General features: G+C 53.8%; 1 protein-coding gene across 1 annotated transcript in view; it reads right to left on the bottom strand.

Moving 5' to 3' along the window:
* Window positions 1–21,889, bottom strand: part of SZT2 (SZT2, KICSTOR complex subunit) — a 53,541-nt gene that overhangs the window by 10,472 nt on the left and 21,180 nt on the right. Inside the window, 48 exon segments of the mRNA XM_023752811.1 lie at window positions 115–247; window positions 342–439; window positions 558–724; window positions 1,146–1,279; window positions 1,638–1,805; window positions 1,892–2,056; window positions 2,208–2,292; window positions 2,556–2,720; window positions 2,827–2,945; window positions 3,204–3,315; window positions 3,401–3,506; window positions 3,596–3,698; window positions 3,783–3,935; window positions 5,950–6,079; window positions 8,000–8,099; window positions 8,991–9,192; window positions 9,372–9,443; window positions 9,583–9,670; window positions 9,757–9,924; window positions 10,231–10,416; window positions 10,646–10,709; window positions 10,796–10,903; window positions 11,059–11,200; window positions 11,359–11,652; window positions 11,756–11,834; window positions 12,199–12,291; window positions 12,433–12,574; window positions 13,061–13,307; window positions 13,429–13,547; window positions 13,828–14,032; window positions 14,122–14,286; window positions 14,395–14,518; window positions 14,747–14,841; window positions 15,007–15,177; window positions 15,390–15,503; window positions 15,607–15,721; window positions 15,918–16,086; window positions 16,360–16,454; window positions 16,670–16,748; window positions 17,139–17,354; window positions 17,455–17,672; window positions 17,853–17,967; window positions 18,110–18,262; window positions 18,495–18,637; window positions 19,380–19,509; window positions 19,694–19,928; window positions 20,372–20,542; window positions 20,760–20,999. Coding sequence (XP_023608579.1) covers window positions 115–247; window positions 342–439; window positions 558–724; window positions 1,146–1,279; window positions 1,638–1,805; window positions 1,892–2,056; window positions 2,208–2,292; window positions 2,556–2,720; window positions 2,827–2,945; window positions 3,204–3,315; window positions 3,401–3,506; window positions 3,596–3,698; window positions 3,783–3,935; window positions 5,950–6,079; window positions 8,000–8,099; window positions 8,991–9,192; window positions 9,372–9,443; window positions 9,583–9,670; window positions 9,757–9,924; window positions 10,231–10,416; window positions 10,646–10,709; window positions 10,796–10,903; window positions 11,059–11,200; window positions 11,359–11,652; window positions 11,756–11,834; window positions 12,199–12,291; window positions 12,433–12,574; window positions 13,061–13,307; window positions 13,429–13,547; window positions 13,828–14,032; window positions 14,122–14,286; window positions 14,395–14,518; window positions 14,747–14,841; window positions 15,007–15,177; window positions 15,390–15,503; window positions 15,607–15,721; window positions 15,918–16,086; window positions 16,360–16,454; window positions 16,670–16,748; window positions 17,139–17,354; window positions 17,455–17,672; window positions 17,853–17,967; window positions 18,110–18,262; window positions 18,495–18,637; window positions 19,380–19,509; window positions 19,694–19,928; window positions 20,372–20,542; window positions 20,760–20,999 — 6,895 coding nt within the window.

Below are 21,889 nucleotides of genomic sequence, written 5' to 3' on the forward strand. Positions count from 1 at the left end.
TGGGAGAGAGGGACGCTCAGACGGCAGACCACTCATGGCCTCATCTCCGGCAATCACCTCCTGAGCCATGCCCCCAGCTCTCCTAGCTCAGCCTCTATGAGACCCCAAACTCACAAATGCTGCTCAAATATGCGGACACTGGTGTCTCCAGCCATTGAGGTGACCAGAGTGGTGAACTCAGACAAGATGGAGGAAAGGAGGAACCGGGACACCATGTGGGTAGAGCTCCTGGACACTGAGGTGCAACCTGGATCCGGGGCAAAGAAGTCCTGGTCGGTGTGTGTGTGTGTGTGTATAAGGGGGGGAGCAGGTTGAGGAGGGGAGGGGGGCTGGGGTCTCACCAATCTGAACCATGAATTCCATCCAGCGCTGAGTAACCCGAGCGAACACAGGCTGCAGGGTCCCCACCTCGCCCTCCTCTAGCTGCGTGGTCCGGCGTCTGAAGACACAGCAGGAGTAAGAACCGCACACTGATACTTGATATGTATGTGTTTACATAAATCCGTTATCAACTATGATTTCACACCACACCCTCCTGACACGTCACACATACACACCTCTGTCTCTGGGCTCCAGAATCCGGGCCCGATGCCCGCTCGGTTCCACCTGGAGTCCGAACATTTTCAGTTTTGTGACGCCTCCGGCCCCGAGTGTCTTCCGGCCGATCCAGGACAATGTCATCAGTTGTTTTGGGGGAACCCAAGTCCCCAGATTCTGTTTTATTCTGGAGGCAATGCAGTGAATGAGGAGGGCTATTGGGAAGGGGAACAGGGTAGAGGATGGAATGGTAACAAGAGCCTGGAGGATCTGGAGGCTCAGGTTCAGGTCCTGGTTTCACTGCAGGCTGACTAAGCAGCCTTGGGCAAGCAACTCAACTTTCCAGCCGAGCTGTCTCACTGGTCAAAGCCCTGCTTATCCTGCAGGTTGTGAGGACAGGGTAAGAAAAGTGGAAGGGAGGGCACTCAATAAGCTGAAGCTCTCTGTCAGTGAGAACTTGCTACATTCTGCAAGCTCCTACCCAAGGGACAGGGTAGTTTTATATAACAGGAGATGTGAGGGGAGTGCAGGTGGAGCTGCAGGTGGAGCTAGGAGGCAAGCAGGAAAGTAGATGCCAACTTCATCACCTCCTCCCATTCCCCCCTTACCAGCATATCCCAGAAGCTACGACGGCCAGCTTTGCTGGGGGGAGTCACAGGCTCCCCAGGGGCAGGCCCAGGGGGAAAGGTGCTAGCTCGGCCTGCAGGGCTCTTGGTTTCCAAGGACCCACTCCTGAGACTTCCTGTGGACACCAGACAATACAAATTTTGTCACTAGCCATCAATCCCCATTCCAGAAAACCTAGCCCCAGGGTATGACAGTGACTTCACATTTTCTCTGTGGGTTAGTGAATGCCAGCATTTACAATTGAGCGTGGCTGCAAATTTTGTGTGGAGTTGCTATATTTCCCACTCTAGGTGGGTGACCCTAAGCCTGGGCACATTTCTGCCAAGGACTTGCCGACGCAGGGAAGGTAAGGGACAATTAAGAATGTGTATTTCAGATGGGGTCTCTGTGACGTCTTCCAGAATCCCACCTTTATACCCTCACCTGAAACACCATCTTGCCTGGACCTGTGAGGCTCTCTGGCCCCCACATACCTGGGGACATGTCCTCTGTGCATAGGGAGGCTGGCAGTAGCTGCAGCTCCATGACAGCATCAGCCAAGGCCTGACGAGCTGCTCCTCGGAGCTTCTCTTCCAGTTGCACGATACTGATATTCCCTTTTTCCCACACATCTAGTCGAAGCCGTGGGGCCCCACTCTGAGCTGGAGGAAAGAATGAGGGTCACTAAAGGGTGCCCCTAATTCCTACAGCATAACTGAACACCCCTCCTCTGACCAAGCTGCCCCACCTGAAGAACTGTCCGGCAGGACTGGGCAGCGAGTGACCGTGGTCAGCTGCTCAAATTCCTCCTCTCGCAGTAGATCTGGGGGCCCCGGAGAAGAGGGGGGCCATGATGCCAGTGAGATGGGGGCCCCTCCCTCATCCACAAAGGATAGAGTGATGCAGGCAACTCCTAGATAGAATCCACAGGAAAACTCAGGTCTGGGACTTCCAGATCCCCTTTCCTCACCTCCCCCAACCCCCCTTAGCTCCAAGGCTGGGAAAGGCCCTTGCAGCCACCACAGAAAAGGCTTTCCCACACCTGGCAGTGCCCTGTCCTGTACCTTTGCCACCAGTGCCCTGTCCACCAGGCTTGTTATACAAGTAAATGTCCAAGTCGGGGAGGCTGCCCTGTGGTGGGAGTGGATGCTGGAGAGAGAAGAGCCAGAGAACTAAGACCAGGCAAATGGACGAAAGCCATCAGGGATGGGTATCCGCCATGGGGAATGGGAAGCACAGGAAGAACAGGTGGATAAAAAGGTCTATGTGGGGGGAGGAGGTGTACGCAGGCCCATGGGACAAGGTACACACGGGGCATCTGTATAAAAATTATACAGGAAGGGTGTGTGTGGGGGGGAAAAGGGGGGTACTTGGGTGCGTGTGGGTGGTGAATGAGGTGGGTGAAACCTCACCTGGAAGTGGTTCCGGCCATTGCTGTCTGTGTACTTGGGAGAGTGCAGGAAGATAAGCAGGTTTTGCCGCAGGTACCAGGCCAAGGCCGGAAGCCAGGGCCTGCAGGAGGGGGGTAAGGCCAGATGCAACACCTCTGAGGGGAGACTTCCAGGGGGCTGGATGAACTGCAGAGTGGGAAGGGGAGTCAGAGCTGGATGAAGAGGTTCTGGCCGAGACTGTCCTGCATCTGCGGCTGCCATGGAGGATGCTGGAGTCTGGGAGGGAGCTGACCTCTACATCGGCTGGCGTCAGCTTGCAGTTCCGAACAAGCATGACTGTGATGACGTCCAGAGTGGCCTCATCCAGGCGCCGACGCAGAACCCGCACTAGCTCATCTGTGATCTCGGGACCTTGATATAGCCGTGGTGGGAAGGTGGAGACCCTGCGGAGGACCCAGCTACCCCAAACCAGCCCTTAACCCCAGACTCAAACATTCTCCCACACACCAGAGGCAACCAGCACTAGGTTTTAGTTCTGCCAAGCTACTCACTGTGTGACTGTGGACAAGTGAGTTTTACCTCTCAAAGCCTCAGTGCCCTTAGCCATAAAATGGGGATAACAACAGAACGTCATCTGGCCACTCCCTACCCTCTCCCTGCAGTCCTTACCAGCCTGCCCTACACCATGCACCAGCAACTGGATATGTCTGTCCACCTGGCCCACAGGACGAGCAGCATCTGCACTGCGGCTGGAAGCCAAGTCGAGGGGAGAACGAGGACCCTGTAAGAAAGCTCTGTCAGGGCCCGGCTTCAGAGAGCAAAGTCTGATGGAGAACAGGGCCGCAGGGAGTGAAGGTGATACATGCCGAGGCTTCCTCAGAGTAGATGGGCTCCTGGCTTCGGGACAGAGCGAGGGAGGGGGGCATAGCATCGCCTTCTGGTGGCCGCTCACTGCAGGACGTCTCCAGGAGCCTGGGAAAGAGTGGCAAGGTCTTTGGACATACCGCCTCCTGCACCATCCAGGAACCACGCTTTACCCCATCTTTGCAGGACTCACGTACCGAAGATAATACACAGCCTTCGTTGCTCGCTCCTGATAAACAAACATATTCTTCCGGTTCACCACGGAGAAGGCATTGAGCACAGAGCGCAGGGCCTGGATGGCTGTAGGAGTGACGGGGGCTCAGGGAACGCCCTTCTCCAGACCCCCCCCACACACTCCACCTGCCCTCTCCTGCCATCATGTACCACGAGAGACCCCCATGCTGGGCCCCATTTTGAGGCGTGAATGGACTCGAATCACGGTTGCCCACACAACGTCACAGGAGAAATGGCCAGGGACAAACTGCATTGTGGCTGCTAGGTATCCTCGGGGTGCACAGCTCTCGTCAGCAGCATAATCTGATGGGGGGAACGGAGACGTGGATCAGAAATGGCACACAGCCCTCTGCCCTCACAGACGTCTCACCTGTGAACTGGTCCACTCATCCCCCCTTCCCAGGCTCCTCAGCCCTGTCTATTACTCTGCAGGGCAAAGAGGGTCATTTTGGGAAGTAAGGCAGGACCATGCTCCTAGGAAGACAGGTCATAGCACAAAGGTTTTCAGAACTATCTTAGGGAGATGTGGGAAAGGAGCCGAGAAGAGGTGTCAGGGGAGGCAAAGCACGAGAAAATCCTGAAGTTAATGCCACAGCACCCTGACCCTGTCCCAATCTACCTCATGATGCAATATGCACCCCATCTGTGTACTCACTGGGAGTTACAACAATAACCCCTTTAAACAAAAGATAGACTACTTGTACACACCCACTGCAGAGTGGGGAGAGCTGTGTCCTGTGCTTTGGAGGATAGCTATCCCAAAGAACCCAGAGGGCGGCGTGACACATGCAAGAGTCCACAGCCACAGTCTAATGTCTTGTCTGACCCTTTCCTGGTTGACATGGAACCTTACAGTAGCCCAAAGGTGGCAATTTGGTTTCCCAGAGAAGCTGCTGTCAGATGTGAGCAGTTAGAGAAAACCCAGGAGGCTGCAGAGTCTGGAATGGAATGCTGGTTGCTAAGGGTTTCAGCAAAATCACATGGAGAGACTAAACTGAGGAAGGGCTCTGTCTGGCTTCTGCCTGGTCTCACACCTCAGGCTGCTGGGAGTCATTGTGAAGTGAAAGTGCTGGGCTGTCCTCGCTCATGCTCAATTTGCAGAAGATGCCATCAAAACCCCGGGAAGCCCACTAATTACAGGAATTCTGCTTTGATATGGAATACATCCCAGGATGTGCTGAGAGATGCACTCTCTGGAGCTGCCAGGAAGGTTCGTCTACAGACTTGCTGAGAATGTTAAAAATAAGGAGTGGTCTGATTTTACTTTTAAACCAGAAGGGAGAACTACAAAGGAATGGCATTTCATCACATGACACACATAAACTAATTGCTAAAATTCTGCAGCACACCAAAAAATATATTTTTTGCCGACCTGACCAAAAAAAAAAAAAAGGTATAGTTTTGACTCATTCACACTGGACAGCTATTGTTGTGTTGGCTGTTGTCATTTTTTAATTTGACAATTTAAGGGAGAAGAGGTTAGCGGTCCTAATCTCTTTTTAGGTATTGCATGTTTTAAAAATTCTTGTGGCACACTGGTTGAAAAATCACTGCTCTGAGTTGGGGTGAGAGGTCATCAGGAATAAAAGAAGGGAGCAGAAGTGTGGAGACCTCAATTACCATCTCGAGTAGATTACCATGTTCCTTAACCATGACCAGAAATCCCCAAGGGGTCCTGTGTCTGCCTGTTTGGAGGGACAGCCAATCAGAAAGACCTCCTACCGGGTCTCAGGCTCCACTCCGCTGGCCTTCTCTCACCTGTCAACTGGCCTACTTGTCCCCCACACCCACCGCCTGCCCTGTCTATTACCCTGTAGGAGAAAGACGGTCATTTTGGAAAACAAGACAGGACCAGGCCCTCAGGAAGACAGGTGACAGCCAGTGCCCCTTCAATGACCCCTCTCTCCAGTATTCTTCAACCTTTCCCCTCTCCTGGCTCTTCCGCTGTGGAACATAAATGTGCTCCAGTCTCTGCCATAGTTTAAAATTGCTGCCTTGACCTCCATTTCCGTTAGTTCCTGCCATATCTATTTCATCTCTCCCTTCACTACCAAGCCACTTGAAAGATTAGTTATTCTCTGCTCGACCTAACATCCTTTCACTTTTCAATTTCCTCTAGTTTGTATTCCCGTCTCTCCACTGGAAGTACTTCCACTGAAATCTCTGATGAACTTGAAATACCCAAGTCTAGTGATCCTTTGTGTCCTCTCCTCGCTCTCACTGTATTACTTGCCACCAATGAGCAAGCAATGGTGACTGCCCTCGGCTTCTCCCGGTCTTTGATAAAGGAAAGGAAGGCTCCTGGGTGGAACCTTACCATCGCTGGGCAGGGGTGCCCGCTGACGGGAGTGGAAGGGGGTCTCGCTGCGCCACAGATCTTCTTCACTCTCAGCCACCAGGAGAGAGTTACACACGTGACTGTCATGAAGGTCCTGAAGCAGCAGCCGCTAGGAGAAGGAGCAAGGTATCAAGGAACTGGAATGGATTCCCTCATAAACTGGTGGTGGTACTGAGAGGTAATCAAAGGCCAGAGAGAATGCCCATTATCTCAGGGGTGGGGGGGTCAGAGGTCAAAAAGAGCATCAGTGATCACTGGCAGGTCAGAGATGGTATCTAAGTCACTGGGCTCAGGGCTCTGAGCATTGGTCCCCAGTTAGGAATACTTGTCCTTCTTCATTGCCAGAGTCTGTTCACCATCCTTCAGGTCTCAGCTTAAAAATCAGTTCTTCTAAGAAGCTTTCCTTGACACTTTAGAGCAGGGGTCCTCAAACTTTTTAAACAGGGGGCCAGTTCACTGTCCCTCAGACCGTTGGAGGGCCGGACTATAGTTTTAAAAAAACTGAACAAATTCCTATGCACACTGCACATATCTTATTTTGAAGTAAAAAAACAAAACGGGAACAAATACAATATTTGTATTTGCATGTGGCCCGAGGGCCGTAGTTTGAGGACCCCTGCTTTAGAGCAGTGGTTCTCAACCTTGGCTGCACATTAGAATCACCTGGGAATCTTTTTAAAATCCTGATTTCTGGGCCTCATCCCAGGTGATTCTAATGTGCAGCCAAGGTTGAGAACCATTGCTTTAGAGCAGGGGTGGGCAAATTTTTTGACTCGAGGGCCACAATGGGTTCTTAAACTGGACCGGAGGGCCGGAACAAAAGCATGGATGGAGTGTTTGTGTGAACTAATATAAATTCAAAGTAAACATCATTACATAAAAGGGTACGGTCTTTTTTTTTTTTAGCTTTATTCATTTCAAACGGGCCGTAGTTTGCCCACGGCTGCTTTAGAGGGTCAGATCCAGTTATATGCTCTCATAACAGTCTCTACTTTTCCTCTGTAGAAGTCTTCACAATTGTAATGAAAATAATTTGTGTGATTTAGTTGTTCAATGTTTAGCTCCCCCACTCAACACAAGCCCGAGAGAGTCACGCTTTCCCTCTTGTTCACCATTATATCCCTAACTAGTGACCCGGTGCACAAGATTTGTGCACGGGGGTGGGGGGGTGGGGGGGGATGGAGGGGTGGTGTCCCTCAGCCTGGTCTGCACCCTCTCCAATCTGGGACCCCTCAGGGATGTCCGACTAAACCAGCAGTTGGACATCCCTCTTGCAATCTAGGACCGCTGGCTCCTAACCGCTCACCTGCCTGCCTGCCTGATCACCCCTAACCACTCTGCCTGCCGGCCTGATCACCCCCAAATGCCACCCCCGCTGGCCTGCTTGCCCCCAACTACCCCCTCCACCGGCCTGCTCACCCTCAACTGCCCTCCCCTGCCAGCCTGATCACCCCTAACAGCCTCTGCCTCGGCACCGCCACCATGGCTTTGTCTGGAAGGTCTCCAGGTCTAATTAGCATATTACCCTTTTATGAGTATAAATCAGCGGTTCTCAACCTGTGGGTAGCGACCCCTTTGGGGGTCGAATGACCCTTTCACAGGGGTCGCCTAAGACCATCGGAAAACACATATATAATTACATATTGTTTTTGTGATTAATCACTATGCTTTAATTCTATTCAATTTGTAACAATGAAATTGGGGGTCCCCACAACATGAGGAACTGTATTAAAGGGTCGCGGCATTAGGAAGGTTGAGAACCACTGGTATAGATGCTAGCACAGTGCAATGAGTAGGAACATCTCATAGTCCCTGGAGGGATGAGAGGAACCCACAGTACTGGGGATGGGTTAGGGAGAGTTCCCTAGTTTGTGGGGAGTCTGGGGAGGGGGGCATCCTAATAAATGAGTAGGTATCAAAGAAAACATCCAAGATGGATCAGCAGCCTCTGAAAGTCAAGGTCTTGGAAATTCCTTTCTCACTGGGGCTGTGACCATGCCTGGAGAGCCCTGTCCCTGGTTGCCCTTACCTGGTTGACCTCCCTGCAGATCTCCCCAACTCGCCTCACCAAGAGCTGCTGCAGGTGGCGGCACTCAGTGCCTGGCCCCCCATCTTCCCGAATCAGGCTCCTAGGAAGGAGGGGTGGATCAGACACAGAATTGCAGTGGGGAGAAAATTGTGGGGAAGGGTCATGGGAGCTGGGCCAAGAGGCACCATGAAAAGGAAGTAGGTTGAACAAAGGGAAGTAAACATGATGGGAAATGGGAAAGATGGAATTCTCAGTGGCAATTCTGGAAGCCTAGGCTCCATGCCTGCCTCACCAGCCTCCATATGGGTACCACACTGAGGCTTCTACCATACAGCTCTCCTTTTATCACTGGCAGGTCAGAGATGGTATCTAAGTCACTGGGCTCAGGGTTCTGAGCATGGACCCCAGTTAGGAACACTTGTCCCTTGGGAAGTTAGAAACACTTTATCCGAATGATGGCCTTCCCTTCTTTCAACTGCACCTCTGTGATTAGAGCAGTATTTATTTAACCAGAGGCCTAGGTATGAATCCTAGCTCTGCCACTTACTAACTGTGACCTTAGGGAAGTACTTAACTTATCTGTGCTTGAGTTTCTTCACTTATAATAATAATACTTTGTAGGGATGTTATGTAGATTAAATAAGCTTAAACAGTGCATGCCACTTAGTAAGCACTTGTTAAATATTGTCTATTATTCCTTATTTTTATAGATCAACTTCTGAAGCTGCTCTGAACTGTAGATGCACTTAATGCTCAGCGAGGAGCCAAAATCTCCATCAGCTTTTCAACTCCTTTAGGAAAGCAGAGTGACATGCTTTGTTATTAGCTGTGGGAAGTGGTCAGGAGCACCCAACCTTAGAATAAAAGTCAGATCCCTACCCAAACTCTCAGTCCCATGTCTTACCCTTTAATAACATTCAAGAAAGGTGAAGTGGGACCAGGCAGAAGAGGCTACCATCAGAGTCAGGGTGCGGCCCTGGCTCCTCCTTACCGTGCATGTGCATACACTTCCACACGGTCCTGCAGTATCCGGACGATGAGCCAGAAGTCAGGCAGGCAGGGCCCAGGGAGGCTTGAGAGCGAAGGCTGTGCAGGTATTGGCTCAGGTGCGGTCCGCAATGTGAAGGGGGCCTTCTCACCCAGGGTCTCATTGGGGCCCTCACTGTCAGAGCCACTGCTGCCACCATCATAACCTGTGTCGAATGTGCTGAAGTTCAACCCCATCCTTAGGCTCATCTGAGTCTCCAAAGTACCTCAGGCTCGATGGCTCCTCCAGGTTAGTTCCCCCTGACGCCCCATTCCCGACTTTCCACTGTGCAGCCCTACGTCCACTTCCCATCAGCCTAGAGTCCTTCCCCCTGCCCCCGCTTACCTAGGTGGTCTGAGTCCACACTGCCCTGACTGGACATGAGGCTTAGTCCCTGGCTGGGCCCAGGCTGGCTCCCTGGGAAGAGAAGGAAAAGAAAGGCCTGGAGCACCTTCTCAATCCCACCTAGGACCACCTTCCAAAAATGGAAACAGGTCCAGGGATGTACAAGTCCTGTGTCCTGGCCTCAGACTGAGCTGCCCAAGTCTTTTCTTACCTCCCGGTGGCAGGCTGGGCAGACTGATGAGGGAGGGTCCCTCAGAATCCTCTGGGGAGCCAGGGGCTTGGGGGTTGGCTGTCAGGGCCTGAGGGGAGGAAGTCAGGACTGAGTCCAGGCCCCACACACCACCACCACCCCTGCCATTCCCAGGTCAGCCCAGGAAAGACTCACCTCCCCTTCGTTGTTGTCAGCCTTATCCTCATGGCTGTGCCAAGCCCAGGCCACAGAAGGGGGCACCCCATGGGATCCACCTGGCTGTTGGCCAGCTGCCACGAAGAAGAAGCCACTGCCAGGGTCCTCGAGAAGAACATGACCAGGAAGGTGGAGGCGGCGGAACTCCTGAGGAACAGGAGCCACAGTTACAATTTAGACAGGAGCAGCCCTGCTTCTTCATGGCACCCCACACTTCCTTACCAGACCCTCACAACTACCTCTATATGAAAGGTTCAATGACTCGCTTAAAGTCCAGTGGGCCAGTGGCAAGGTTGGGAGCTAGGTCTCATCCCACTTGGGCTGCCAGGCATGGGGTAAAGGACAGACAATGCGGTGAGGAGGTGGGCAGAAGGGTAATTCAATGGACTCGAACGAAGAGAGGGCTTTCCAGTTCTGTACTGGAGTCCAGGGACTATTCTGAGGATAACATACCTCCTTGAACTGTGTGAGGGAGCGCTCTGGTCCAAACACAAAACTCAGCGGCAGAGTCTGGCGAAGGCAAGTGGAGCGTCCAGGAGAGCTATGGATGTGGGCAGCCGCTCGGTGCAGGGCAGGGCTCTGGGGGATGCCCCCTCTTCGGAGTGCCCCCACCATCTCATCCTCCAGCAGCCAGCGGATCTAGAGTAAGAGGACAATCCAGGAAGTGGCAAAGCACCTCCCCTGCTGACTGGAAATCACCTCATTCCCAGACTAGAAGATACTAGAAGACACTCTGCCTCACAGACTGAGGAAGTTCTCACTTCAATCCCAGGAGAAGGGGGTGCCTTACCCCACTGATATGATGGAGAGGGTATCAGTCATAGTGTTGAGGGGCTGTCCCTTAGGTTGGGGGAGGGAAGGCCCTCACCTCACTCATAGTGGTCTCAATAGCCAATCTGTGGGGTGTGGCCAAATTGGATAGTCCTGGGTGCCTAATTGGAAGAAAGGGTTAGACACTGGTTTCCAGAAAATAAAACTGAAGGGGAGCAAGAAACGCTTAAAGGAGAAAAAGAAATACCTATCTTCTTCTGGGGGTGGCAGTGGGGGCCCCAGGCCATCATCCGATCTTAAAGATGATGGTTGCCCTGGGGACCGTGGGAATGAAACACTGCTCTCAGATGTTGACCTGAACAGGTAGGAGCAAAGGTCAAAGGTCAGTAACTAATATCCTCCCAAGACCTTCTCAGCACTCCTTTCTTGAAATATTTCAAGTGTCCCTAGATTCCTTAATGGTGCCCCTCCCCCAAGGCCCAGGTCCCCCCACCAAACATGCTGCCACACCGGTGGTGCTGAGGGTCCGAGGTCTGGGGGAGCTCTACTTCCAGCGGCAAGGTCAGCACAAAGACATCCAAAGTGACACTGAGGTCCCTCAGGGGTACTCGGCCCCCAATTGGGGGGCCCTCCAGACTGGAAAGCACCTGGCCTGGGAGAGGGGGGGAAAGTTAGGGGTTACTGAGAACCCTAGGACAAGCATAGATTCCAAATTCTCAGTGCTAAAGAGTTATAGCCAAAGACTCTCCCCAAGCAGGCAGGCAGGCTGTCCTGGGACCTGCGGCCCTCCCCTGGGCACCCCCATCTCACCCAGGCAGGTGGGCAGGCTGCACACGGGTACGGAGCTGTGCTGCCCACGCAGCCGCACAGAGCACGTGAGGTGCAGGAAGAGCGGTGGCAGGTCATGCACAAGGCTCTCAGGCCCAGTGGGCGAGTCGCCCCCAAGGATACTGAAGGAGTCTTCATCAGGGTTCACGGTGTCTGCATCTGACAGCGAGGTGGAGTCTAGCCCAGCAGGCCCCAGGTCTGGCTCCCGGCTCTCGCAGTATTCTACCTCCAGCTCTGGGTCGCTCTCGGTGACCACACAGCAGGCAGATGTGTCTCCTAGAGATGCAGGACTCATGGTCAATAGGAAAGGCTGGCCGTGGAGGCCCCTGAATCCTGGCTTGAAGCAGCCTTCCCCACCTTGATCCACTTCCCCACACACCTTCTTCTCCCATGAGTTCAGCCTCTGAAAACTCCAGGTCACTGACTTTTCTGTCTATTGTGTCCCGGGGGCCCTCATCCTGAGCAAAAAAAAAAAAAAAGGAAGAGACAGTTTGATCCAAGGCAGAGCAAGAGCCACATCCAGGACTCAGGGAACCCAGAGTCAAGAGGATCTGAATGGGCCCAGCTTGTGTGACTCAGTGTTGAGCATCGACCCAAGAACCAAGAGGTCACTGGTTCGATTCCTGGTCAGGGCACGTGCAGGAGGCAGCCAATCAACGATTCTCATCATTGATGTTTCTATCCCTCTCTCCTCACTTCCTCTCTCTCTAAAAAATCAGTAAGAGCATATTTTTAAAAAAAGAGAGCATCTGAGTGGGCCAAGTAGAACCTCTGGGGCTACAGGTCGGGGGTAGGAGAAAGGTAAAGGAGAAACCTACTCACCTCTCGCCTGCTGGATGGAGGGCAGTAGAAGAAGTAGTGGGGATTGGAGGGCACTGTGCGGAAGTGGAGACCACTAATCTCCAGGAACTTCTCCTGTTTGGGGGTTAGAAGGAGGCTAGAATGCCAGCCATCCCTCAGAACACAGCCCCTACCCTCCAACAGACACCTACACCCTCAACCCAGGAGAGAATATTAACCCGCTGCACAGGCAGGACTCTGCTCCTCTACCCTTACCTGGATGAGGCTATGAAGGACATCATGTGCCTCTCCTCTGAGCTGGCAGACGTCTGTCAGAGAGATCTCCAGGCCAGGGTCTGGATTGCCAGGCACACGGGTGCTCTGAAACTCAGGCTCACTTAGGTCCTCGGTCTCTATGCTGAGTGGGTGGGGTGGGGTGGGGCATAAAAGTTTTAAGAACCATCTCCTGTGGGAGCCTCCTTCTCAACTGGGAGCAGCACACACGTGTCTGCCTGTCTCTAGGAAGGGTGAGCTGGGGACTCAGCGGTGGGCACAATAAAGTTTTTGCTCCTATGAAACTCAAAGTAGTTCATGGGGATCATTGCTATTATATGAATGTTCTCGGAACAGCTTCTACTTTCACTGATAGCAACTGTCAACTCCCTACCCCAACCCAGCTCAACACTCCACACCAGAACAGGAGACAGGAGAGCCAAAAGGGAGGATGCTCCCCAAGCCAAATGGGAGAAACTGGGCAGGAGGCAGGACGCCAACAACAAAGCACTACTGCCTCTCACTCAGGTGCTTGGGTGCCACCTTGCTCGGCCATTCCCTGGGATCGAAAGGTCCCAGTTTATTGGGATTTTATGTGCCCCCTTCCACGTTATTCCAGGACAATCCTAACCTGGACTCAGAAGCCAGGATAGCTCGTTCCCGAGGCTCAGGGGCCTCCTCGATGCTGCTGCTGAAGGGACCAGGACTGAGAGGACCAGGACTTGGGGGTGCGTGAGGCAAACCCTGAGTGTGTCCACAGAGAGCAAGCAGAAAGGGGGTGATGTCTACTTCCTGTAGTAGCTCCTCACAGGCATCCACTGCCATCAGCAAGTCCTGGGAGGTCACACTCTGTGCTTGCTGCAAGCTCCGGAACAGCCCTGACAGAGTGGAAGGGCCCTTGAGGGTCAAGCTCTGGAACCGCCTCCCCAGTCCCCAGTCCCCAGCCCTGTAATCCTCATGTCTCCTCCCTGATGCTCCCTCCAGTGGCCTCCTGCTCACCACGGACGTAGCATCGCTGAGCATGCTCCTGCAATAAGGCACAATGGTTGGCTGCCTCCTTGTATCTGGGTTCCATCCAGGCTGAGGAGGAGGAGGAGGTCTGGTCGAGAAACTGAGTCCTAAGAATGAGAAGGAAGTGGGAGTTTGGCCAACTTCCCTAAGAGGCACTTCAGACTCACCGTCCAGCCACATTCCAGTGCATCATCCACCGGTCCCCGCCAAATGTATTCATGGCCCCGCAAGTTCAATGATTTGCTGAAGGAAGCCCAGCAAGGAGCTGGCAGGACATGGCTAAGCAGCTGAGCTCCTGCCACTGACCACCAACCTGCCTGTCCAGACCTGAGTGTGTACCTGAGCCCTGACTGGGGGATGACCTAGGTCAATGTTAAGGGCACTCACTGAAAGATGAGGTCTCGGGGCGCCTGAGGGGGCTGCATGCCAACCATTTGCTCCCTCAGCGCTTCCAGGGCACAGCTATAGATGAAGACAGGACATCGGGCCCGGGGCCCATCTGCACCCTCCGTCTGTGGAGCCTGACGCCCAGTGTAAGCCTGGAAGTCCCGATGAAAAGGTGGGCTCAGCTCTCCTGGATTCGGGGCACTGTCTATGGGAAGAGGTGTCACATGATCTTCAAGCCCTCTATTTGTTCCCACTTCTGCTCCTGCTTAACTGACTTAAGAGGCAGTACCTTACCATAGACTGGGGTGACACTGAGGACAGGGACCTGGGCCTTTGGAGCCCTGACCCCAGTCCCTCCCAGAACTTTCAGGCTGGAGACCCCACTCCAATCCCCGAACTTGGGCTTTGTCTCTTCTTGAGAGGGTCCCTCTAGGCCATAGGTGGCCAGATGCTGGACATCTGAGAAGTAAAAGAGAGGCATCAATCAGAGCTGCCTGGCGGCCCAGTGAGGGAGCTGAGGGTTTGTTTGTATCTGAGGGGCTAGTGAGGAAGGTCAGTGGTTGGTACCTGAGAAGGTAGCTGGGAGGAATGTCAGAAATACATGTTGGGGGGTCACAAGCCTTGCATAGCAGCGCCACTGAGGGGGCTGGGCCGAGGTGAGAGGCTTGAGAGTTTCAGGAGGGCCCACATTCTGTAAGGCAGAAACAAAATTAGAGCAACCTGTAAGGGAGCAAACAACCCCTCTTCCTTCCTCCACCCTGGAGGGTATAGCTTGCAAGATCCAGAACCAAGCTGAATGACAGCATCCTGTCACCGGCAGGAGGCCTACTGTCCCCAGTGATAGAAAGTGGGGGATGAATATGTGGTGATGGAAGGAGGTCAGTATGAAAAGGGCTCAAGGACATGAACCAGTGCTGACCATGGCAGGAAGCACCAAGTCTCCAGCTGTCTGAGTGCTGCTGACTGACTGCTCCTTCAGGATCCCATGGCCCCCCACTGGTGGCCCCTCTGGACCTGCAACGAGGATAGAGATGAGTGGAAGAAGGCAGTACCAGCAGAGAGGCAAGGCTCTGAGGTGAGGAGAGAGGGAGACCAAAACCCAAAGACAGAAACCACCTTGTGGGATGGGGGTAAAGGGGCAGGGCCAGAGTCATATTTGGAAAGAGGTGGGGAGCTTACCGGGACTGTAGCGGGTCCGCCGCAGCACCTCACTCAAGAAGGTAGCCTGGTCAGCGGCGCTCAGAGGGATCTCCCGGTCACTCAGCTCCTGCCCCAGGCAGCTGTGCAGCAGGCACAGCACCATGTCGTTGGCGGGACAAGGCCCCTCGGCGAGAGGGACGCCCTCTGGCTCTGCCCGACACACACTCCACTCAGTACCAAGAGTCTCCTGCTGCCCAGTGCCCCAGCTCAGCCCCAACCAGCACACCCCTCCTGCAGTTCCCAAGCCTCCTCTGGCCCTGTTACTCATCTGCTGGTTCGCAGACTCATCTGCTCTCTATGCTCTAATTCACCCAGACTTGCTAGCCCTCTAGGTGTGGGTGAGTGGTACAAAGTTCACCCACCTCTAGAAAGCAAAAGGAAGAACATCTGGAGCTGCTGGCACCGAGGCAACAGTCCCATTAGGTCAAAATGGAAAGGTATTTCATGGATACAGGCATCTCCTCGCTGGTCCAATCCTAAGAGGGAGGGAAGGAAGACAAGACCCACGTTGAGACCAGATTTTCTGTCTGTGCTGCCTTCACCCTACCCACTCCCCTCAGGAGCCCCTTCCCTACTGACCATCAGAGACCCTTGGCTCTGGGGGCAGGGGACTCCATTCCTTGCTCTGGCACAGCTGTATCAGGTATTCAAAGCTCAGCATTGAGCCTATGCAGGCAGCATCCCGAGGGTGGAGCTAGGGGAGGAACAGCAGAGGTCAGGGGTAGCCCCTCTGGTCCCAGACACCTGGGCCTCCAGCTCCCAAGGAAGCCCACACGGTCAGACACTCAGAACACACAGATTCAGAGGGATCAGAAAGCCCAATGGCTGTGGTACTCCCAAAGGGAGGACCCCCACCTATAAGGGGTGGGGGTATTGCTAAGGTCACTCACAGCTCTCGGGATCTCAGAGTATGTCAAGTCCTGGAGATGCTTCCAGCAATCAGGGCCGGGTCCCACTCGCCCACACTGAGGCTCCACCCACACCTCGGTGACCAGATTGAGCTCCGAGTCTCCCTCCAGGGCCTCCACCTCCACATCGTTGTCATCATCTGTTGAGAAACTAAAGGAGGAAGGGGCCTGAGCCTGTGATTGAGGAGAGTCCAATCCACAACCCCATGGTTGGAGTCAGTCCACGGAGGGCAGGAAGGTGGTGGAAACACGGGGCAGCCACAAGTCACATGTGGCCTTACCAGACCTGCGCCTGCCTGATGAAGCATCTAAAAACAGCACCCTCTGCCCCAACTCCCTCAGGTATGGGAGGCAGAACTTCAGGGGACAGCAGGGAGGAGGAGGAGTGTGGAGAGAGGCAACCCTCTGAGGGGCCAGGTCTCACCTGTCCTTGGTGGAGGTGGAGTGTGGGGGGAAGAGGATGTACTGGACCACACATGTGTGCCTCTCTTCCACTGCAGCCTGCCCCGGAGGCTCGTTCTGAGGGTAGATAGGATGGGAGATCCTGGGCAAACCCCAGCTCAGACAGAGATCTGGCCCCACCCAGCTCTGGCCCTCAGAACTTTAGTCCCCTTGCCACACTGCCCTGGGACTGGCCTCGGGTCCGGTCCAGCAGTCCCAACCCAGCTCAGAGGTCAGGGCCCCTGGGATGGTGACAAGCCTAGGTGGGAGGTATGATGAGGGACAGCACCTACCTGAATGGGAAGCTCCAGCACCATGTTGATGATTCCTTCCCCACTGCAGGCGAAGTGGAACCCTTCAGAGAGTCGGACTCTGAAGCCCCATAAAGGTGGGGGCAGGACAGGATGAGATGGGAGACACAGTCAGAGTATACATCCCAACCCCATGCCACTTATGCACCCACTTTCTAGCAGCCATCTAGGTGGACTTCAGTGCTGGTGGCCTTGCTAACACTAGTGGTCCTTCTAATGTAACAAGTCCAATTAGGACCAGAGGCCTAAATAAGAAGAGTGGAAGGAGGCGGATGGAGGGCAGTGGCAAGCCCTGCTCTGTGCTGGATGCTCTGCATAACAGCAGCAGCAAAGAGATTGAGGCTTAGAGATGGGCAGTGTCTGGCAGAGACTTTCTGCCAGTGTCCTGACCCAGAGTCTACACTGGCTCTCTCCCTTGCCCCCAGTTGTTTGGCAGGTTCAGGTGACATACTCAGTGAGGATGGAGAGGAGCTGGGCAATGGCGCTGAGCGGCAGTGCGGGGGCCAGTCCTGACGGGACGCTCCAGAGCCAGCGCTGATGGTAGAGGTAGCGGGACAGGGACGCTAGGCTAGAAGAGGCTGAGCGGCCTGACACCAAGGGCAGTGGGCCTGGTGGCTCCAGTGTCAGCAAGAAGGGTGCCCGGTAGTCCAGGGGCAGCTTCTCATACCTGGGAAGAAGGGGCGACTCTCAGTCGATTGCTGCATATACCCAGCTAAGCCACAGCCTTCCCATGTACTCCAGGCCCCAACCCCACCCTCGGTACCAACCTGATAAGTAGTTTGTCCAGTGGCTTATGCAGGACCACAAGGCAGGGCCGGTCAGAGAGGGCCTGCTGTGGCCCCAGCAAGGGGGGAGACTTGGAGGGAGAGTTGCCCCCACCTATGCCCCCCAGCCCTTTTCGTTTCACCTTGGGTGTTGGTTCCTTGCTTTGCACTCGGTGGGGGAAACGTAGCCGTAGGATCTCTTCCTGCAAGCCTGACACAATCTGAGGATAAAATGCAATTAGAGTCTCCTACTCCCAAATCCTACAAATCTGGTAGAAGGGGCCCACAGACAAGGTGAGAGAACCTTACTTAATCTGGGGGTTCCTCTCGCTACGCCCTGGCCCTGTGGGTTTGGGGAGAAGGAGCCAGTCTACACTCCAGACTCCTTGGGGCCAGCTCACCTGGTGCCGGGCCTGTGCTGGTGTGCCGATGGGAAAACCCAGGCGAAGAACCATGCACGGGGCCTTGGAAATGATGCGGACCATGTAGAAGGAGGAGGGGGGCTGGTCTGGGGCACTGAGGAGAAATGGGAGTCAGTGGGCAGCCCCAGGTTGGCTGTAAATGAGTTTAGGAGGAAGTAGGGATGCAGTCTGGGGTTAGAGGAAGAGACATGAGTTGAGATGGCGGGGGAGGAGTGAAGGAACATCACTTTGCCCACCTGGAGAGCAGCTTCACATAGGAATAGCCCTCAACTAGCACGAAGCTGCTCCAGTCCCGAAGCAGAGAGGTCAGCGAGGAGTGTGAGATCCTGCACTGGACAGTGCTGTAGCGGCCGTTGCTGCCCGGGGTATGCAAATGCTTGGGGATTGGTCTGGGAAGAGGAGTTAGCATTGAGGTCAGACCCCCCAGCTCCAATCTGAACAGATTACTACCTCTCTCTTCTAGGACCTATTTGAGTAAATGGGGCTAATGAGCAGGAAGAAAGGCCATAGTTTTTCTTGGCCACGGTTGGTAAGGGCTCAGCTGCTGCTCCCCTTCCCCATCTTCGCTATTCCCTCACCCCTGCTCCTCCATCCCAACTACGGTCCTAAGGGGATACTCACGTGTCATGCTCCAGGATTAGCACTAGGCGATGCATGTGCAGCCAACGCTGCCATGAATTTGCATCCATGGACAGCACTGGCTTCCAGTAGGCAGCAAACTGGGCATGGGATGAGTCGGACCCACTGTGTTGAAGGGAGAGCACCTGGGGGGGAGGGGCGGGGGGGGGAGGACAGCCCTATGTGAGTATTCATAGAAAACCAGGGTACAGCCTCCACACAGTGCACAGAACCATGGAGTTCACAGGGTCAGAGATAGCAGTGGTTTAAGGCTAAAGGGACTCATAACCCAGCCTGGGCTGGATGTAAACACTGCCTCCAATGTGAAGGCTAGATTAGGATGAAGGAGCCCAGGTTCAGACTATGTACACTTTTAAAGCTAATTCCAGGCAAAAGATGAGTCCTGCCACGCTTCTCTCACTGACTCTGGAGCAAAGCCACTGAGTGTTGGCAGGACCTGAGATGAAGCAATCGCTCACTAGCATAAGGCCCCTGGCCTAGCCATGTCAGGCTGACACCTGGGGACTGAGTGTGAGGAAAGCACAGGACAAAGAGGCTATGGTCTTCAGGAAGTGCACAGTTCACAGTAGTTAATGGTGAAAAACGGGTGGCAGGGGGAGACCAGAGTATGCCAGATGGAGCCAGATGGAGATGGGGCAAGGGGGAGGGGGAGGCCAGAGTATGCCAGATGGAGGTGGGGCAAGAGGGCTCGCAGTCCTGGGATACCACCACCTAGACAGCCAGTCTCTCTCTACAGATCTTCCTCCTTCCCCAGGGCCTTGGAAGGAGGAAGGAGGATTGCTCTCAAGCTTAAGAGGTTCTGGTTTGGGTGCCTCGGACTTGAGAGGGTGGGCACAAAATGAGGGTAATGAGATCAGAGGCACTCACCGGGGTGGTGGAGCCAGGAGGGATGTAGAAGAGTGGCACTCCACTCTTGGTGCTGTCCGGAAGCGTGAAGTGTTCTGGGACTGAAGAGAAGGACTGGAGGTGGGCCAGCATCTGGTCCGTCTGGTTAATGCTGCAGGTCAAGGGCCAATCCTGAGCCACAACCGACTCTGGTGGGTACAGAGGGGAGCCCCTAGGGACAGGGGACCCTGGACACAAGCCTGGTGCTCAGGGTATCTCTCTTCACCCCTCAAGTTCACACATCTGCCCCTCCACACAACAAATTGCATCACTTAGGGTGCAATGACCTCACTCACCTCTGCAGCGTGTTCCAGAACCGCCGAATAACGTGGGTGCGATACAGTGAGCGAATGGGTTGCCTCAGCGCACAGGACACATCGTGTAAAATGTCATAGCCACCTTCCATTGTGACTTCCACCCGTGTTCCTCGAGGGCCCTCAGGCTCCAGGGGCCAGGGCGCCACAGCCACATACTCAATGCGCATGTTGTGTTTCCACAGGAGCACCAGCTTCACCTCCAGCTGGGACCCTCCTGCAGGGGAAGCAGGAGGGCTAGTTAGGAGAAGCAGGCACAGGACTCCGGGCCTGGGACTGATTCCTATCTGAAACTCCCACCTACCTCATGGAACTCTAGCCTGGCCAAAGGTTCCAAGCATGGTTCCCTAATTTCAGGCCCCACAGCCTGCCAACTGACACAAACAAAATTTTGCAGTCATCTGAAACAAAGCCAAGTTCAGGATATCACACCACTCTCAGGTGACTCGCCTGGGGCAAAAGGAGATGGAGCTGGGCAGATAAATGTTAAGAGAACCAAGCCCTGAAGGCAGTTCTGAACCCATTTGTCTCAAATGACAAGCAGAATCTTTCACATGACACTTCCGTGTGTGATCCGTGTGTCCTGTTTTGTTCGGCAGGTCTTCTCACACTCAAAGTCTGAGAGACTTGTGGGATACAGCAGGGCCTCGGAACACTTACCTTTGGCTAGTGTGACCTCTCGGACACTGTAGCCCTCTCGAAGCCGTACAGACACGGTGCTGACCAGGTCGGCTAGCACCTCCTTCTCAGTGTGCTTCTTCCGTCGAAGGGCCAAGGCAGGGTTGCTGCTGGCAGAGACCAGGTGCTCATTAAATAGTCGGTGCTGAGAGCCTAGTGAGGATGGAGAAGGGTACAGTGGTTACCGGTTAGTGGAGAGAGATATGGGAGAGGGGCTATGCTGAAATCATGGGGAGAGAACAGTACCAGAGTAGTTAGCCCCAGTTATATTTTCAGTCCCCCAGAAACCCACACCCTAGATAGATTCCCGTATCATCTCAGCCCATCTTACACTTCCCCATTCCCGCACCTGCCCCAGTCAGCCTCTCACCGCAATAATATTCAGGGTTCAGGGCTTCCCCACTACGCAGGAAGGAGTAGAGGAGAAATGCCCGGTGGTAGACAGTCAGACCCAGGTTGCCTGGCTCAGGCTCCGGACAAGTGGACAGGTAAGAGCCAAATGTTGCCATTGCAATGAACTTCATCAATTCCACATTGGGCACGTGGCCAAAACTGCAGTCATAGGAGTAAACTCCTCCCACCTGGAGAAAGTAAGCAATTGGAGACCTCACTCAAAAAGAGGCATCAGAGAATGAAGTACATATAAGAGCGGAAGAGAATGGGTTGGTGGCTGCTCCCATCCCCTGGACCACGGTGTAAAGAGTGGGCCAGTGTTCTCCCAGGACAGACGGCTGTTACTTTCCTTCCCTGAGCCCTTCTGCCTGAAGCCTGTGCCATTAGGTCATACCCTTCTTCCTCAGTCAAATACCAGCCTGCCCCCATTCATTAAAGATTTTGGCAACTGGTTCACTGGCTTCTGTCACCATCCTGAGAGACTTCAATCTCTCTCTAACAAAGTGCTCCTCAAACTTTAGGGTGCATGCAAAATACCTGAGGATTTTCTTGAAATGCAGTAGGTCTGGGGTGGGGCCTGAGATTCTGCATTTCTAACAAGCTCCCTGGTGATGCCAATGCTACTAGCTAGCCAATGCTGCTAGACCATACTTTGTTTTAAAAAATATTTTTATTGATTTCAGAGAGGAAGGGAGAGGGAGACAGAGACATCAATGATGAAAGAGAATCACTGACTGGCTGTCTCCTGCACACCCCACACTGAGGATCGAGCCTGCAACCCAGCATGTGACCTAACTGGGAATCAAATCGTGACCTTCTGGTTCATAGGTCGACACTCATCCACTGAGCCAGCAGGGCACAACCTTATCCCTTTATCTTCCATTCTCCTTCTGCTGCTGCTCTTTGACTTTATTAAGACTGCCAGGCCTTGAACCTCTGCTCTCTCCAAGTCTATCACCAGCCTCCTCATCCTCCTTTCTCAACCCAGCCGGGTCCCTATGTTCAAGCAACTTCATCAGCATAATTTTCAATTCCTTGGCCCTCTGCACTTTTTTTCTGCTTCTACCTCAAAAACCCAGGTAGGATCTAGCCCTAAATTGGATGCCA

The sequence above is a fragment of the Myotis lucifugus genome, unplaced genomic scaffold (assembly GCF_000147115.1).
Source record: "Myotis lucifugus unplaced genomic scaffold, Myoluc2.0 scaffold_37, whole genome shotgun sequence".
In the NCBI taxonomy this organism is placed as follows: domain Eukaryota; kingdom Metazoa; phylum Chordata; class Mammalia; order Chiroptera; family Vespertilionidae; genus Myotis; species Myotis lucifugus.